Source organism: Aquarana catesbeiana, linkage group LG04, assembly GCF_042186555.1.
Source record: "Aquarana catesbeiana isolate 2022-GZ linkage group LG04, ASM4218655v1, whole genome shotgun sequence".
NCBI classification, from domain to species: domain Eukaryota; kingdom Metazoa; phylum Chordata; class Amphibia; order Anura; family Ranidae; genus Aquarana; species Aquarana catesbeiana.
In genome coordinates, this window is record NC_133327.1 from 677722527 (window position 1) to 677739788 (window position 17262).

The following is a 17262-nucleotide window of genomic DNA, read 5'->3' on the forward strand; positions in this document are numbered from 1 at the left end:
GGGACTCTGCTGGGGGCACCTGATGTAAAGACGGACTCCGCTGGGGACACCTGATGGCATCTGGTGGCAGGCGACAAGCTCAGGGCTCCCACTGATTCTGCATTATGGTGAGTTGAATGGTTTCATTTTATATTACAATGTAATAATGCGCTTTAGTCATCCTGACACTATAACAACCATGGTGCCGGGATATTTCAAGTGCTAACACCAGGTGTTTGGAGAATACACATATTTCTATTGTTGTGTAGGATCTGGGCCTGCTGTCCTTCCCTCCCTCTCGTTCATCTCAGACGCTAACCACACCCCCTTGGAGCCACACCCTTTAAGCCATGCCCACTATTTCACTGAAACCACGCCCATTTTCACCAAGTGGGAGGGGTCAAAAAGGAAGGGTGGGGTCTGGCACCCCTCCCTATCCTAAAACTTCCCCAGCCACCACTGGTATGGGGGTGTTTTTGGGGTGATGTGCCATGTGACCAAACATGGTGTGTATTATGGCATCCAAGGAGTTCAATTTCAGTCTCATCTGACCAGACTATATTGTTTTCTAAAGAGTGCAACGCTTTCTCATTAAATAATGTGCATACAAAATTTATATTAAACATTTCATGATCAACTTTCCACTTTCGGATTATGGCCCCAACAGTGCTCACTGGAACAGTCAGAAGTTTGGAAATCCTTCTGTAACCAATGCCATCGGTGTGTTTTGCAACAATGAGGTTGCAAAGGTCTTGAGAGAGCTCTTACTTTTTGCTTTTACTCATCATGAGATGTTTCTTGTGTGACACCTTGGTAATGAGACACCTTTTTATAGGCCATCAGTTGAACCTGAACCAGCTGATATTTGCACTGACAAGGAGCAGGATTGCTTTCTAATTACTGATAGATTTCAGCTGGTGTCTTGGCTTTCCGTGCCCTTTTGCACCTCCCTTTCTTCATGTGTTCAGTACTTTTTCCTATTCCATTTTATTACACCTAACTCCCATTTCTGGACGTATTTGTTTTGGTTTCTTTGTATGGATGGATTGCATGGGTTGTTACCAATATGTGGGGAAAATTTCATGTCAACAGCACCTTTAGAAATAGATTTACCTAGAAAAATGGTGACGTGTTCAATACTTATTTTACCTGCTGTATGTAGTTGATCGGTAGGTGGGCACTCTCTCACCTCTCAGATGCAAGGGAGGTCAGGTAGATAGGAAATTGGTTGGTAGGTGGGCACTCTCTCGCCTCTCTTCAAATGTAAAGGGAGTAGGTAGGTAGTTGGTCTCCGACTGCTCCTCAGGTGGAAGGGGGGGGGGGAATCAGTTAGGTAGTAAGAAGATTGTAAGAGAGGAGTTCTCCCACGAATAAGAGGGGTTTGGTAGGTAGGTGGACATTCTGTCACCTCTGGTGAAAGGGCGGTCAGGTAGGTAGATGATTGGAAGGCGCTCTCTCACCTCTCATTAAATGGAAAGGGAGATCAGGTAGGTAGTACGTTAGTAGGTAGGCGAGCATTCAGTCACCTCTCCTCCGATGTAAGGGAGGTCAGGTAGGTAGATGGTTGGGAGGTCACCTCAACTCTCCTGTGATGGTTTGAAGGGATAACAGGTAGGAAGTAAGTTAGTTGGTTGGTTGATAAGTGGGTTGGCGCTCTCTCATCTCGCCTCAGATGAAAGTAGGATAGAGGTAGGTGAACGCTCTTACTCTCCTCTGATGGAAAGGTGGCAAGATGGTAGGTAGTAAGTTAGTTGGTTCGGTAGATGAGCACTCTCTCGACTGGCCACAAATGAAAAGTAGGTAGGTAGTTAGGCTCCCCTCTACTCTGATGGAATGGGGATCATGTAGGTCTCACCTCAGATGCAAGGAAGGGTGGTCAGGTAGGTACTCTCTTGCCAAGTGTAAAGGGGCAAGTAGGTAGGTAGTTGGCCAGAAGTTGGTCTCTGACCGCTCTTCAGGTAGGTAGTAAGTCGATTAGAAGATAGGCGTTCCCTCATGAATATGAGGGGTTTGGTAGGTAGGTGGACACTCTGTCACTACTGATGGAGGTCAGGTAGGTAGACGGTTGGAAGGTGCTCTCTCACCTCTCATTAAGTTGATAGAAGGGAGGTCAGGTAGGTAGTAAGTTGGTAGGTAGGTGAGCATTCTGTCACCTCTCCTCAGATATAAGGGAGGTCAGGTAAGCAGATGGTCAGTAGGTTCTCTCGTGGCCTGAAGGGATATAAGGAAGGTAGGTTGGTTGACACTCTCACACCTCCTCTCAGGTGAAAGGGGGATCAGGTAAGTGGTTAGCAGTTCGGTAGGTAGTTGTTACCTTACCAGGAAGAGGGGATTAGGTAGGTATGTGGACTCTCTCACCTCACATACAAGGTAGGTAAGTGCACCCTCTCCTCAGGTAGGTGAACTCCCACATCTCCTCACCTTCCCGCCACTGCCCTCACTGCCCTGCCAGAACGATGACGCCACACCAGTGGGCGGAGACTGTGCTGAGCAAGTGGACGGGGAGGAGGAGTCAGCGCATGCGTAATCTCCTCCGACTGTAGCTTCTCAGTGCGCAGGCGCAGAGGGTCCGGTCCGAAGTGCGCATGCTCGGTTTATTCCATACCGGTGTTCCGCGACTGCGCGGCTAATCGCTCTTCTCGTTGGATAGTCGGTGAAGAGACACACCGGGAAGATGGCTGAGCAGGTGCAGGGTTTGTGCGAGCAGCTAGTGAGGGCTGTCACCATCATCATGGAGCCCGGCTCCACCCAGGAACACCGACTGGAGGCCCTGAGGGTGAGGAAAGAGGGGGATACTGGGAGTAGAGAGTGTGGAGGGGGGGGATACTGGGAGTAGAGAGTGTGGAGGGGGGGATACTGGGAGTAGAGAGTGCGGAGGAGGGGGGGATACTGGGAGTAGAGAGTGTGGAGGAGGGGGGGGATACTGGGAGTAGAGAGTGTGGAGGAGGGGGGGATACTGGGAGTAGAGAGTGTGGAGGAGGGGGGGATACTGGGAGTAGAGAGTGTGGAGGAGGGGGGGATACTGGGAGTAGAGAGTGTGGAGGAGGGGGGGATACTGGGAGTAGAGAGTGTGGAGGGGGGGGATACTGGGAGTAGAGAGTGTGGAGGGGGGGGGGGATACTGGGAGTAGAGAGTGTGGAGGGGGGGGATACTGGGAGTAGAGAGTGTGGAGGAGGGGGGGGATACTGGGAGTAGAGAGTGTGGAGGAGGGGGGGATACTGGGAGTAGAGAGTGTGGAGGAGGGGGGGGATACTGGGAGTAGAGAGTGTGGAGGAGGGGATACTGGGAGTAGAGAGTGTGGAGGAGGGGGGGGATACTGGGAGTAGAGAGTGTGGAGGAGGGGAGGATACTGGGAGTAGAGAGTGTGGAGGAGGGGAGGATACTGGGAGTAGAGAGTGTGGAGGAGGGGGGGGATACTGGGAGTAGAGAGTGTGGAGGAGGGGGGATACTGGGAGTAGAGAGTGTGGAGGAGGGGGGGATACTGGGAGTAGAGAGTGTGGAGGAGGGGGGGATACTGGGAGCAGAGAGTGTTGGGGGGGGTACTGGGAGCGCAGAGTGTGGAGGAGGGGGGATACAGGGAGTACAGAGTGTGGAGGTGGAGGGGGAAGACGCTAGGGAGTTCAGAGTGTGAAGAGGGGGGAGGGATATTGGAAGTGTGGAGGAGAGGCAGATTCAGGGAGTACAGAAAGTGGAGGAGGGGGGATAATGGGGATGCAGAATGTGGAGGAGGGGGGATAATGGGGAGTACAGAATGTGGAGGGGGGGGTATACTGGGAACATCGTATATAAAGAAGGGGATTCTAGGGTTACAAGTTAAGGCCGCAGAGGGCGGAGTCTGCAGTATTATGCACAGAGGTTCAGTTGATGGTGTAGAGCAGCAGGAAATGAATCGGGGTAGAAATCTCATCCTGAAATTTTGTATTTCTCTATACAGTTCTGTGATGACTTCAAGGAGACTTCCCCCATGTGTGTGCCCTGCGGTCTGCATCTGGCGGAGAAGACTCAGCCACCCGTCATCAGGCACTTTGGTTTGCAGGTTTTGGAGCACGTAGTCAAGTAAGGAACATCTCCTGCATTGGGTTTTGTGGGGACATCCAGGATTCTGCATTCATGGTGTGGTGTACGGTCTGTGTACAGAAGGTGCGCAGTGTATGCTGTTGAGGATTTGGGTTGTGCACCTGCTCTGCGTTCACCTCGGGTTCTGCATGAGTGGCGGAGTGTTGCAGAGCGGGTGTCAGCAGCCGGTGTAATAGACAGCGCTGAGTCTGTGGTTTGCAGCAATGCTGCTAATTTTGTCATTCGTGGCTGGACGACTCCTACTCAGGAAACCCCGCATCTAATCTTCCTAAAAGGTTTCTCTTAAGTTTTTTGGCTGATGATTTTTTTTTTGTTAAAATAGAAAAGGGATAGATTGGTTGCTGTCCATACAGTCACCATGTCGTTGGTGTTACATTTCTGATGTGTATAGAAGTATAAAATACATTTTCATTACTGAGTGATTGAAAACCTTGAAGCAGAACTCCAGCCAGAAGGGACTCCTAAACGGGGACTCCTGCACAAGAGCTTAGCAGCTCCTGTGTGCTGAGGTGTAAAATCCCCCCCAATGTTTTCTGGTGCCCGGGGTGCTGCATGCCGCCGCCGATATGAGCGACTGGCTGTGCTCGGGCAAACGCTGATGGCTTCTGCATTGGCGTTTACTACTGCAAGTGAGTTCTTTCCTAAATGAAAAAGTGCTGTGTCCAGGGAGATGCACCATATGCACATGCGTGGGTAATGAGGCCTAATAAAAAAAACAGAGCCCTTTAGCCAGTTGAGGACACTCGACATGCTACACATGCCCAAAAACTTCCTTTAACGTACACAAAACATCCAGTCTATTTGTCCTGCTTCTATGTCTTCCATTGCAGTCGCTGTGTAAATACGGTATCTGTAGCAGCAGGTGCTGGCAAAGAGAATAAACACATTGTTCAGACTGGAAATCGAGAGATACAAAGTAACATTGTTTATAAACTTTGTTCAGACAAGCGATAGAGAGATACAAAATAACATTGTTTATTAAAGAGGAAGTAAACCCTGATGGGTTTTACTTCCTCTTTGTTTCCCTGCAAAGGTAAAGCATAATCATCGTAGCCCATTATGTGTCACTTACCTGAAACCAAAGCCTGCGATATTACAGCAGTCCCCTCTTCCACGAAGCGTCCATCTTCCTTCAGGGTATCGCGGCTCCAGCGCTGTGATTGGCCGGAGCCGCGATTACGTCACTCCCGCACATGCGCACGGGAGCTGCCAGTCACGGCACGATCTCCTTTAGAAACGGCATGCTCGCCGTTTCTAAATGAGTCTAAAGTGCTCCTGCGCCGCTGTCTACGGCGATCGCCTTTTTTGTAAATATCTCCTAAACCGTGGAGGTTTGGGAGATATTTCGAGCACCTACAGGTAAGACTTAATCTAGGCTTACCTGTAGGTAAAAGTGGTTGTAACGGGTTTACAACCACTTTAGGATTGATCAGACAGGTAATAGAGAGATGCAAGGTACCATTTTTATAATCCCTGTTCGGGCTAGAAATCGAGAGATACAAAATAACAACATTGTTTATAAACGTTATTCAAGGTTTATAAAATGTTTATAAACAATGTTACTTTGTATCTATCTCCCTCTGAACAGGCAGGCAATAGAGAGATACAAAGTAACATTATTTGTAAACATTGTTCAAAGAGAGAGATATACAAGTAACATTGTTTATAAACAATCAGACAGATATAGAAAGATACAAAGTAACATGTTCGTTAACCACTTGCCGTCCGCGCTATAGCTGAAAGACAGCTGCAGCGCGGACTTAATTTGCTGGGAGGGCGACCATGGACGTCCTCCCGTGCTTGAGCGACCTGTGCGCCTCGCTCTGTGATCAGCGAGTCTATGAGATTCAGCTGATCACAGATCGGAGTAAAGGGTCGATCCCGACCGCTTACCACTTGATCAGCTGTCAGCCAATGACAGCTGATCTTGTTTTGTAAATAGAGCCGGTAATTGGCTATTTCTCCTCCTCACCTAGCGTGAGGAGGAAAAAAGCCGATCACCAGTGGCTGCGAAAGGGACATTGGTCCCGATCGTGGAGAGTCACCAGCGCCACCCATCGGTGCCCACAGTGTCGCCTATAAATCGCCAATCAGTGCGTCATCACCAGTGCTGCCTATCAATACCACCCATCAGTGTCGCCTTATCTGTGCCCATCAGTGCAGCCTCATCAGCGAATATCAATAAAGGACAAAAATTACCCGTTTGCAAAATTTTATAACAAACTATGAAACATGTTTTTTTTTTTTTTTTAGCAAAAAATAAAAACCCAAGTGGTGATTAAATACCACCCAAAGAAACCTTTATTTGTGTAAAAAAAAAAATGATAAAAAATTTCATTTGAGTACAGTGTAGCATGACCGCGCAATTGTCCTTCAAAGTGCAATAGCGCTGAAAGCTGAAAATTGATCTGGGCAGGAAGGGGGTTTAAGTGCCCGGTAAGCAAGAGGTTAACATTGATCAGAGAGATGCAGAGTTCAGATGGGAAATTGAGTATCTTCTGTATCTACTCTGTTTCATTTGTTTTCTGCAGATCAAATGGGTGAGCTCAAAGCTCCATACACACTGCTGGCGTAAAACGCGGGAATGCGTTTGCAATGCCATTACTTTTTAATGGCATCCTAATCGCGTCACAATTTTGCCGTGATTATCATGCGGTAAATCGTCGCTTAAAAAGGAACATGAGCTTCTTTTGGGTGACAGCTTCACGTTGCGATTTGTCACACGACAATCGCAGCCAAAAAATGACTGGCGGGATCAACAGGTATTTATTTTTTACTTTTTAAACCGATAAAAGAAAATGCTTCCAATGGGATATTTGACAGACCAAAAGGAAGCAAATAAGATGAATGCATCATTAGAGGGGGTACATGCATTTTAAATTGAAGCTTTGTTCTATTTTCACTCCTCCTGCTGTGTATGGTGAATTTATAATGGTGTATCCTGTTATATGACCTTCTTATTTTCTTCTCCTACCCAGAGAGCACAGAAATCTTCATGACTGTGTGTCTTCCTTCATTGCAGGTTCCGCTGGAATGCCATGGAGCGAAAAGAGAAGATGTGTCTGAAGGACAGTGTGATGGGCCTCATCGCTGGTGTAAGTCTTCTCCACCGTTTACTGCCATATACAGCCAGTGACTAGAGAAGTGTGGACCCCATACAGCCCACATTGTGAAGCATTTTAGGTTCTCATATATGTTTGTTGTCATATTATGGACTTGGCTGTATGACTACCAGGCCCTTACCACAATTACCCACCAGAGTCTCCCCACCCATATAGCAGGCATTTGGGGTGTTTTACACTATATTACCAAAAGTATTGGGATGCCTGCCTTTACACGCACACAAAATTTAATGGCGTCTTAGTCCGTAGGGTTCACTATTGAGTTGATATATCAATATAAGTGCAGCGCTGAATAAAACACAAGAATATCCAAATGGGATATAAAGTGCAATGGTATAAACTAGGGGTAGGCACTGCGCCCCCCCCCCCCACACATTGTAAAAGATGGGAAACATTGTTAGGTTCTCTAACTTTGCTGTAGCTGCAATCGTCAGCTTTTGTGATGGGGAAGAGACTGGGGGCAGTTCTGCTAGGGTAGGGGGGCGGTCCCTGTTTCCAGGAGGAGGAGGACTGTCATTGGCCACTGCTAAAGCCATTCACAGTCCTGCTAGCCCCGCCCACCATCTGGAGGAAGATGCCTGGCTTGGTTGCCACTACCAACCTCTGATAGAAGGGATTTCACTGTGATTGAGAAAATCCCAATCAGGTGACAGTTTGTGGAATTACTGTTGAGCTTCTGGGAACTTTGTTGAAATCCTGAACCTTTCCGTCATATATTACAGAACCCCGGCACTCTGTGTCCCTTTAAGCCACAGCCAGTATTCAGCGCAATGAAAACCAAATCCAACTTTTGCTGCGCCGCACTTTCTCAGCTGCGGGGGCCCACTGCTTTCAGAAAATGCCCCTGACCCGAGCTCATCATTGCGCATCCATTCCAGATGCTTGTGTGTGTGACATCCCATACAAGCATGTGGGCTGGATGTGAGAGGTGGATCAGCAGGATGAGTGTGCCAGGACAGGTAGATGTGTCTAATCCTTGCTTCCTTTCACTACTCTGCATATCACGGATCTCCTAGATGAGAAGAGGGTACAGTGGTGGGGAAAATGAGCAGGAGGGGTGTTCAGAGGTGGCCCAGGCTCACGGCGGAGCTTCGTCGTAGGGGCATTTCTTTTCCGGCTAAGGCCAGGAAAGCGGAACTTTTTAGGTTATTGTTCCCTAGTCCGGCGCAGCCACTCCCTTCTACCAGTTTGAGTCGAGTGTCAGTGCACAATTCGCTTACGCAGATCCATGCCTTGTTAAATACACTTTCCACTTCCATGTCTCAGATGCAGAACAGAATGGACGTGGTGGAAGCAAATGCGGCCAGAGCGCAGGTGTCGCCTGCACCCCCAGCTCCAGTTCTTCCCAGTGCTCCCGCAGGTAATGTTGCATATTGGAAGGGAAGGACGTGAATTTGGCCTCCCTGCTGATAGCTTTGCAAGATATCACGGAAAATAAGTCTTATGCTTGCGGTGAAGTGTTGGTTGTGCTGAAGACCAAAGATCCCAGGCTCAACCGCAAGCTTACTGTGCCGGGATTCGTGCTAGATTCGGCATCTTCCCTGATATAATTTGTGCGGTCTGTCCAGACAGGAGGGTGGAGTTAGATTTGTATCTGCACAAACTGGTGGATCTGGCGCACAAGTACGGATCTAATCTATGATTATCACCGGTCTTTCTTGGCCAAAATGGCGGCCACTTGGGATCAGTTCCAGGTGGTTATGTGTTGGAGTAATGTGGACATGGAACTTTTCTGCAGGCACTTTGCCAACCAGAAGTCCCCGGTATGCAGCACTTGCCAGGAGAGCTGCACGATTCTGGGAAAAAGAAGAATCGCAATTCTTTTGCTTAGCATAAAGATCACGATTCTTTAAAATGGCTAATTTAAAAAAGAAAAATCGGCTGTAGACGGCGCGTGCGCAATCAACACGCGGTTCGCTCCCGATGCTCGGGGCTGGTTATTCATTTAATACAGCAAGGGGCGGATGCTTTTCTCAAAGGGGCGGATGTATGGTTATAAAGACAGCAAGGGGCGGATGCTTTTCTCAAAGGGGCGGATGTATGGTTATAAAGACAGCAAGGGGCGGATGCTTTTCTCAAAGGGGCGGATGTATGGTTATAAAGACAGCAAGGGGCGGATGCTTTTCTCAAAGGGGCGGATGTATGGTTATAAAGACAGCAAGGGGCGGATGCTTTTCTCAAAGGGGCGGATGTATGGTTATAAAGACAGCAAGGGGCGGATGCTTTTCTCAAAGGGGCGGATGTATGGTTATAAAGACAGCAAGGGGCGGATGCTTTTCTCAAAGGGGCGGATGTATGGTTATACATTGAACACAATCAACACGATGCTCGGGGCTGGTTATTATAATGGGCGGATGCTTTTTTCAAAGGGGCGGATGTAATACATCATCATATGGTGGGGTCGTTACTACTTTGCCACCTAATTAACCTTTGGGTCAAAGAGCAGTCCCTGTTCGACGTTTTTTTCCCAGGCTCTCCATTGGATCTTGGGTCACTGCAAAGGTTGTCTTGGGGTGGTGCACTACCTTGATGAATTTTTGCTCGTAGAAAACTCCAAGGGATTTGCAGTGTCTCACGGAACTGTTTGCCAAATTAAATGTGCCACTGGCTGTTCACAAAGTGGAAGGTCCTGCCAATAAATTTTTTTGGGTATCACGCTTGATTCTGATCGTATGATTGCAAGTTTGCCCAAGGAGAAGTTGGACAGAATTCATCTGACAATCCATGCATTCGTCTGGTCCCCAGTCTGCTCAAAGAGGGAGTTGCAGTCACTCTTGGGCATGCTAAATCATGCGATGAGGATCATTCCACAAGTTAGGGCATTTGTCTCCAGATTATTGGCCCCTTTGCCTCTTTTTCAGGATGTTGACGCGTGTGTCAGCTTGCAAGCTGACGCACACGCTGACTTGGTCATGTGAGACCATTTCCTGCGGGACTGGAATGGCATTTTGTTATACTTACATACTTTCATCCATACAGGGTATGCCCTCTTTTCAGGTATACCGACCAGTCAGGCAAAGGCACACCGCAGGTCTTAGTAAGTTAGTACTTGGTGGTCCAGGAGGACTCTGACTACAAGTTCAGTGTTAGGACAGAGGAGAAGATGGTTCAGCGGTGATACAGAAGAGCATGGGGGTACGGCGGTGGAGCAGATGTGCAGGGAGGTACAGTGGTGGGACAAATGAGCAGGGGGGTTACAGTGGTGGGGCAGATGAGTGGGGGGTTGCAGTGGTGGGACAGATGAGCAGGGGGGACCGTGATCTGAGGTGTGAAGGTGCATGAATTGGAGCTGATCTGAAGTGTGGAGTTGCAGGAATTGGGGCTGATCTAAGGCATGAGAGTGCAGGGTGTTAATTTTTCACTACTACCAAAGTAGTTTACAGTGTTTACTTTACTTTATAAAAATCCTTTTCATGATTGAGAGTGTGAAAATCAGCAGGCTCAATTTCTTTAAAAACATTTTTCGGCACACTGTGCTCAAAAGGTTGCCTACCCCTGGTATAAGCAATTATAAATTAATGTGCAATATGCAAACATTTTCCACAAAGTGTCCTTGAAACAATAGTGAAGACAAAGCGCCAGTTCATTTTGTGAATAATGGAAACAATAAAATGAAAAAAGTCTCTCCACACTCATCCACCTCTGTGTGTATATACTCAGAATCCTTGTGCTCTCTCCACCGCTTGTGCCCTCACCTTGTAGGCTTTGTAAATGCGCCTTTTGAGAATAACCAATCCTCTGCAATGCTCCTTCTGATATTCCTCCTCCTTATACACTGCCCATGAGCTCAGGTTACATTGATCACCTTTTAATATAGTGCCTCCTTATTGCTGCCCGTGAACTCCAGTCTCCAATCTTTATTTCAAATCGTTTTGCTTGATTCATATAAGAACACTTTGTGGAGAATTTTTGCATATTGCACTTTCATTTATATTTGTGCACTTTTATATTCTAATTGGATATTCTTATGTTTTATTCAGTGCTGCACTTATTTTAATATATCTTGTTCATTCACATGTTTAGTTAGTGTGGGTAGTGCAGGGAGCTTTTCTGAATTTGCATAGCAGCTCACAAGGTTTTATATATTCAATATTGAGTTGGTCCACCCTTTGCAGCTATAACAGCTTCAACTCTTCTGGGAAGGCTGTCCACAAGGCTTAGGAGTGTGTCTATGGGAATGTTTGACCATTCTTCCAGAAGAGCATTTGTGAGGTCAGGCACTGATGTTGGACGAGAAGGCCTGGCTCGCAGTCTCCGCTCTAATTCATCTCAAATGTGTTCTATTGGGTTGAGGTCAGGACTCTGTGCAGGCCAGTCAAGTTCCTCCACCCCAATACGTGCTTATCCATGTCTTTTTGGACCTTGCTTTGTGCACTGGTCCAAATCATTTGGTGGAGGGGGGATTATGATGTGGGGTTGTTTTTCAGTGGTTGGGCTTGGCCCCTTAGTTCCAGTGAAGGGAATTTTTTTTTTTTTTTTTTTAATTGGGAAAACCAACTTTATTAACTTGAAATGCACCAATATACACCAAACCTTGGACATGTACATCAAGAACAGTATAATGACACAGGTTTCACACTTGAAATACCCCATTCTCCCAGCCATAATCTGTGAAGGGAACACTTAAGGGGTCAGCATACCAAGACAATTTCATGCTCCCAACTTTGTGGGAACAGTTTGGGGATGGCCCCTTCCTGTTCCAACATGACTGCACACCAGTGCACAAAGCAAGGTCCATAAAGACATGGATGAGCACGTTTGGGGTGGAGGAACTTGACTGGCCTGCACAGAGTCCTTACTTGTATCGAGTAAAGCAGTTTCAGTCTGAGCTTGACACTTTTTAAATCATCTGCAGGGCATTCGTCCTATCCTGGAGGAAGAAGGCCACATCAAAAATGTGTTGGCCAGGATTGTGGTGGAGATGATAAAGCGGGAATGGCCTCAGCACTGGCCAAACATGCTGAAGGAGCTGGACACTCTCACCAAGAATGGGGTAAAGAGTGAAAATGTGTCTTCAGTCCCTTCTGTATACCTAACGTGCTCATAGTTCTGTCCATTGGAAGACTGGGGTTGGAAAACATGGGCCTTTGTGTGTGACACCCCCATATTATTTCTGCAGGAAGTGCAAAAAGAGCTGGTCATGTTCATCCTCTTGCGACTGGCAGAAGACGTGGTGACCTTTCAGACTCTTCCCGCCCAGCGGCGGAGGGACATCCAGACTACTATGACACAAAACATGGACAAGCTCTTCACCTTCATGCTGGGAATCCTGGCAGACAGCATGCATCACTATCAGCAGCTGGTATGTTTGCTAGAAATTTACATATCATATTTTTATATTGAAGGATTTACCTGCAAACTAAACCATTTTAGATAAAAATATGAGATTTTTTCCTCATCTCTCATGTTCTGTGTGTTTATTGCAGAAAGGAGACCCCACACAGAAGGACAAGGTGAGGACAGCCTGCAAAGGATACCATCACCTGTGTGCCCATCCAAGCTGATTGACTTCACGCAGATGTCTCCCTTTCCTCCCTTCCATTCCATCCTCTGGCCCCTCTCTATTCTATCACCTGCCCTCCTACGTTCCTTCTATCACCGGCCCTCATCTCTTCACTGCCTCCTCGCCTTTCTCCCCACCTCTCCTTTCATCGCCCTGCCCCTTGTCCCCCACTCTCCTTTCATCGCCCTGCCCCTTGTCCCCCCCTCCTTTCATCGCCCTGCCCCTTGCCCCCCTCTCATCGCCTTGTCCCCCCTCTTTTCATCGCCCTGCCCCTTCATCACCTGTCAACCCTCCCTACTATCTCTGAACCCCTTCTTTTTTTTCCTGTGTTGCTCCCCTTTGTTATTGCTGCCCTCCCTCCCCCATTGCTGTTCTTATGTGTCCAGTGTTGTTTCAGTGCCAGGGACTGTGTCGGGTGGCGTTGGCGAATCTGAACACGCTGGCAGGATACATTGATTGGGTGTCTTTCAGTTATCTTACTGCACAGGACTGTAAGCTGCTGCAGATGTTTTGCCTGCTGCTGGCTGAGGAGGATCTGCAGGTGGAGGCAGCAGAGTGTCTGCTCATCGCTGTCAGCAGGAAGGTAAGAGGATGTTCCATGCCCGCTATGGACTCTATACGACCTATCCCTTTACAGTGAGTGCAGATATTCCATCATACAGTGGCGTCGCTAGGGGGTGGCTTTTGGGGCTATAGCCCCGAATCTGGAGCCCATAGCCCAGAGTCTCTGCAGGGGTCCCCAAGGGGAGGGTAGGCTCTCTGGGGACCCTGATTTAAGTGGGGGGGCTTTCTGGAGACCCTGATGTAATGGGAAGGCTCTCTGGGGAACCTGATGCAAGGGGGAGGCTCTCTGGGGACCCTGATTTAAGGTGGAGGCTCTCTGGTGACCCTAATGTAAGGGGGCTCTCTGGAAACCCTGATGTAAATGGGGGGCTCTCTGGGGACCCTGATGCAAGGGGGGGGGCTCTCTGGGGATAAATACACACACACATAGGTATATTGCTGTATATACATGTGTATGCCCGCCCAAGCATATGACTTTCTTTACTACGCTGCTATGGGCTCTAGCCCCAGATCTTCTGTAGACCTAGCAATGCCCCTGCCATCATACATCATGAAAAGAGTCTGAGGGGTGCTGGGTATTATACTTCCCGCAGGGAAAAGGTAAAAGTTAGAAAATGGTCTACCAGATTTCCAGTGACTGTCCTGTGTTGGAGCTCCTGGCTGTGATTTATTGTGAACAAAGAATTGTACAGTAAAATGAGTGATTGTTCTTTACACAGGGCAAGTTGGAGGACCGAGCACCTCTTCTCAACCTGTTTGCAGACAGTCCCATACACTGTATCATGGCGGCTGCTAAGTGAGTATTAACTCAATCGCTACTACTACTACTACTACTACTACACACACACACACACACACACACACTATCACACTATCACACTATGCTACTACTACACACACACACACACACACACTATCACACTATGCTACTACTACACACACACACACACTATCACACTATGCTACTACACACACACACACACACACACTATGCTACTACTACTACACACACACACTATGCTACTACTACTACACACTATGCTACTACTACTACACACACACACACACACACAGTATGCTACTACTAAACACACACACACACTATGCTACTACTAAACACACACCCACACACACACACACTATGCTACTACTACTACTACACACACACACACTATGCTACTACTACACACACTACGCTATTTCTACATCATACAAAATGAATGGGCTCAGATCACACTGGAAAGAATCGCATGTGATTTAAAGAGGAATGTGGTGCAGTTCCTGTCTGTATCACATGGAGTTTCCCATACCGCATCAGTGTGAACCAGCACTGAAAGTGGGTATTTAACCGCTTAAGGAATGCCCCACATACATGTACTGCAGCAGGGCTTCCCTTAAGTGCATAATCACGTACCTGTACGTGATCATCTTCGGCTCTAGGGCGCGCGCATGCCCCTGGAGGCCCCCGCTCCCGCTGTGATTGACTCCCACTCCAATCCAATCAGTCCGGCGGACACAATGGGGTTAATTTACTAAAACTGGAGAGTGCGATATCTGGTGCAGCTCTGCCTAGAAACCAATCAGCATCCAGGTTGTTTCGTCAAAACGTCATTAAACAAGCTGAAGTTAGAAGCTGATTGGCTACCATACACAACTGCACCAGATTTTGCACTCTCCAGTTTTAGTAAATCAACCCCAATGTCCGCCGGGAACCCGACGATCTTTCGTAGAGTGGCAGACCTTTGTTCTGTGAGAGAGAAAAATGGAGATCTCATGTTTCTGCTAAGCAGAAACACGGATCTCTGTTTTCCTTTAGTCAAAACACCTCCCCCACAGTTAGAATGCACTCCCTAGGGACACATTTAACCCTTTGATTGGCCCTGATGTTAACTCCCTTCCTTGCCAGTGTCATTTAAACAGTGACAGTGCATTTTTTTTTTCTTTTTAGCACTGTTTATTGAGATTTAAATGTGTAGCAGAATACATATTGGCCTAAATTGATGAAGACATTTTTTTTTGTAATTGTCGGTCTTTTTTGGTTTATAGCACAGAGGTGATCAAATACCACCAAAAGAAAGCTCTTTTTGTGAGGGGGGGGGAGGACATACGTTTTATTTGAGTACAGCGTTGTGCTATTGTCAGGTAAAGCAACGCAGTGCCGTATCGCAAAAAAATGGCCTGGTCAGGAAGGGGGGTATATCTTCCGGAGCTGAAGTGGTTAATGAAAACAGGGTTATATTCAAAAAATGTTGTTAGCGTGTTGATGAGAGGGGAAGGAGGAACCAGTTAAAGAGGTTGTGTACCCACACATCTTAAAAAAAAAAAAAAAAAACAAACCCTGCAATGCAAAGGAATTATGAGCTAGTATGCACCGCATACTAGCTTATTATGAAATACTTAGCTTAGATCGAAGCCCCCGTATTGCAGCCCAGTCCACGCCGAGGGAGCTGACATCTTTCCCTCAGCGTTTCTTCAGGGTTCGTGGCTGTGAGTGGCCGGAGCCGCGATGACGCCGCGCATGCGCACAGGAGTTTTCTTCCCGGCAAGGTCCGGCAGCCTCTGCTGGACTTTCAGCCAGGCATTCAGAGCGCGTGCGCCGCTGACATCAGCGGCTCCATGCAAAAGGAATATCCCCTAAACCGTACAGGTTTAGGAGATATTAATTTTACCTACAGGTAAGCCTTATTATAGGCGCTTACCTGTAGGTAAACATGACAAATTGGGGTATACAACCACTTTAAGGCAGCATAAAGTAAATCCAAAGTCTCAATCCCAAATGTCCCCTTAAAACACATTTATATAGGCCACACCCCTTTCCTGCTCTGACATGTTTCCTTCCCTGTCTCCTCACCAGGAAGGCCCACGGGGAAGGCTTACAGGAGAAGCGCTACATTTTCCTGAAGAGGCTTTGTCAAGTGATGTGCGCACTGAGCAGTCAGCTGTGCGCCCTGACGATGGTAAGAATTGCACATTTGTCTTTGTGACTTTTCACTTATTGAACCCAGATCCTCCTAATCCTCCTAATCCTCCACCTCATCCTCTTTCCTCCCAGTCTCCTGAGAACAAGATACCGATGACTTTCGACAAATACCTGAAATCTTTACTGGATTTCACTTCACATCCCAGCCAGGTGAGCAATAGCCGCTCTAGCCAAATGTCTCTCAACCGTGCACTATTTGGAAAGGCTTTGGTGGTAATTTTTTTTTTTTTTTTTTTTTTCAGTTTCTGAAATCTTCCACCATGACGACGTGGGGTTCTCTCTTCAGACACAATATAATATCGAAGGACCACGCTCTCCAGGCCATGGTCCCAGAATTCCTGCGAGTTTCTATGAGCATCGCAGCCAGGGTGAGCTCTGGACAGGAACTTTCTTCCTCTAAAATCTGTATTTTTTATTTTTTTTTTCTTACAAAACAAAGGTGCTTTATTGTCATTTAGGGAGGTATACAGAATATCCATTGGCATAGTACGGAACATTGCATGTAATTACACAATTGTACAGAAGAGATGGCATAGTCGCGTACAACACTGCATATAGTAATAGAACACATTCGTATGATCAGATACCTATGGCTGGTGTCTCCTAGCTATTACAATATACATTTGTGAACAGTACGGTCTGAACATGGTAAGTGCTTTAGCCCCTTAACTGGACGTCCAGGTTGGCCCATACCTTCTCATATTTCCAATTACATCCACGGTTACTGTATGTAATTCTATACATGGGCAAAGCTGCTTTAATCAGTGCTTTCCAGGAAGAGATAGACGGGGAGATTGGTTCTATCCATTTTAGGAGTATTTCTTTTTTTGCATAGAATAGTAAGTACGAGATCAATAATTTTAAGTAGTGGGAACACTGCTCGTCGTTATGTACCCCCAGTAGGGCCAGCTCTGGTTTCATTGGCAGAGACGGTTGAAGTCTGGAATTAATGATTCTAAACACTTTTGTCCAAACCATTCGTCGTTTCAGCATCCAAGGGAAACAGGACCGATTTGGACCAGTTGATCCTAACCCCC

General features: G+C 47.2%; 1 protein-coding gene across 1 annotated transcript in view; it reads left to right on the forward strand.

The window, feature by feature from the left end:
- The first annotated feature begins 2513 nt into the window (after positions 1-2513).
- Positions 2514-17262, forward strand: part of LOC141141031 (exportin-5-like) — a 101240-nt gene continuing 86491 nt past the window's right edge. Inside the window, exons 1-11 of the mRNA XM_073628690.1 lie at positions 2514-2755; positions 3914-4035; positions 7079-7151; positions 12034-12171; positions 12298-12480; positions 12605-12631; positions 13079-13264; positions 13965-14041; positions 16100-16202; positions 16298-16375; positions 16468-16593. Coding sequence (XP_073484791.1) covers positions 2654-2755; positions 3914-4035; positions 7079-7151; positions 12034-12171; positions 12298-12480; positions 12605-12631; positions 13079-13264; positions 13965-14041; positions 16100-16202; positions 16298-16375; positions 16468-16593 — 1215 coding nt within the window. The 5' untranslated portion in view covers positions 2514-2653. The remainder of the gene's footprint in view (positions 2756-3913; positions 4036-7078; positions 7152-12033; positions 12172-12297; positions 12481-12604; positions 12632-13078; positions 13265-13964; positions 14042-16099; positions 16203-16297; positions 16376-16467; positions 16594-17262) is intronic.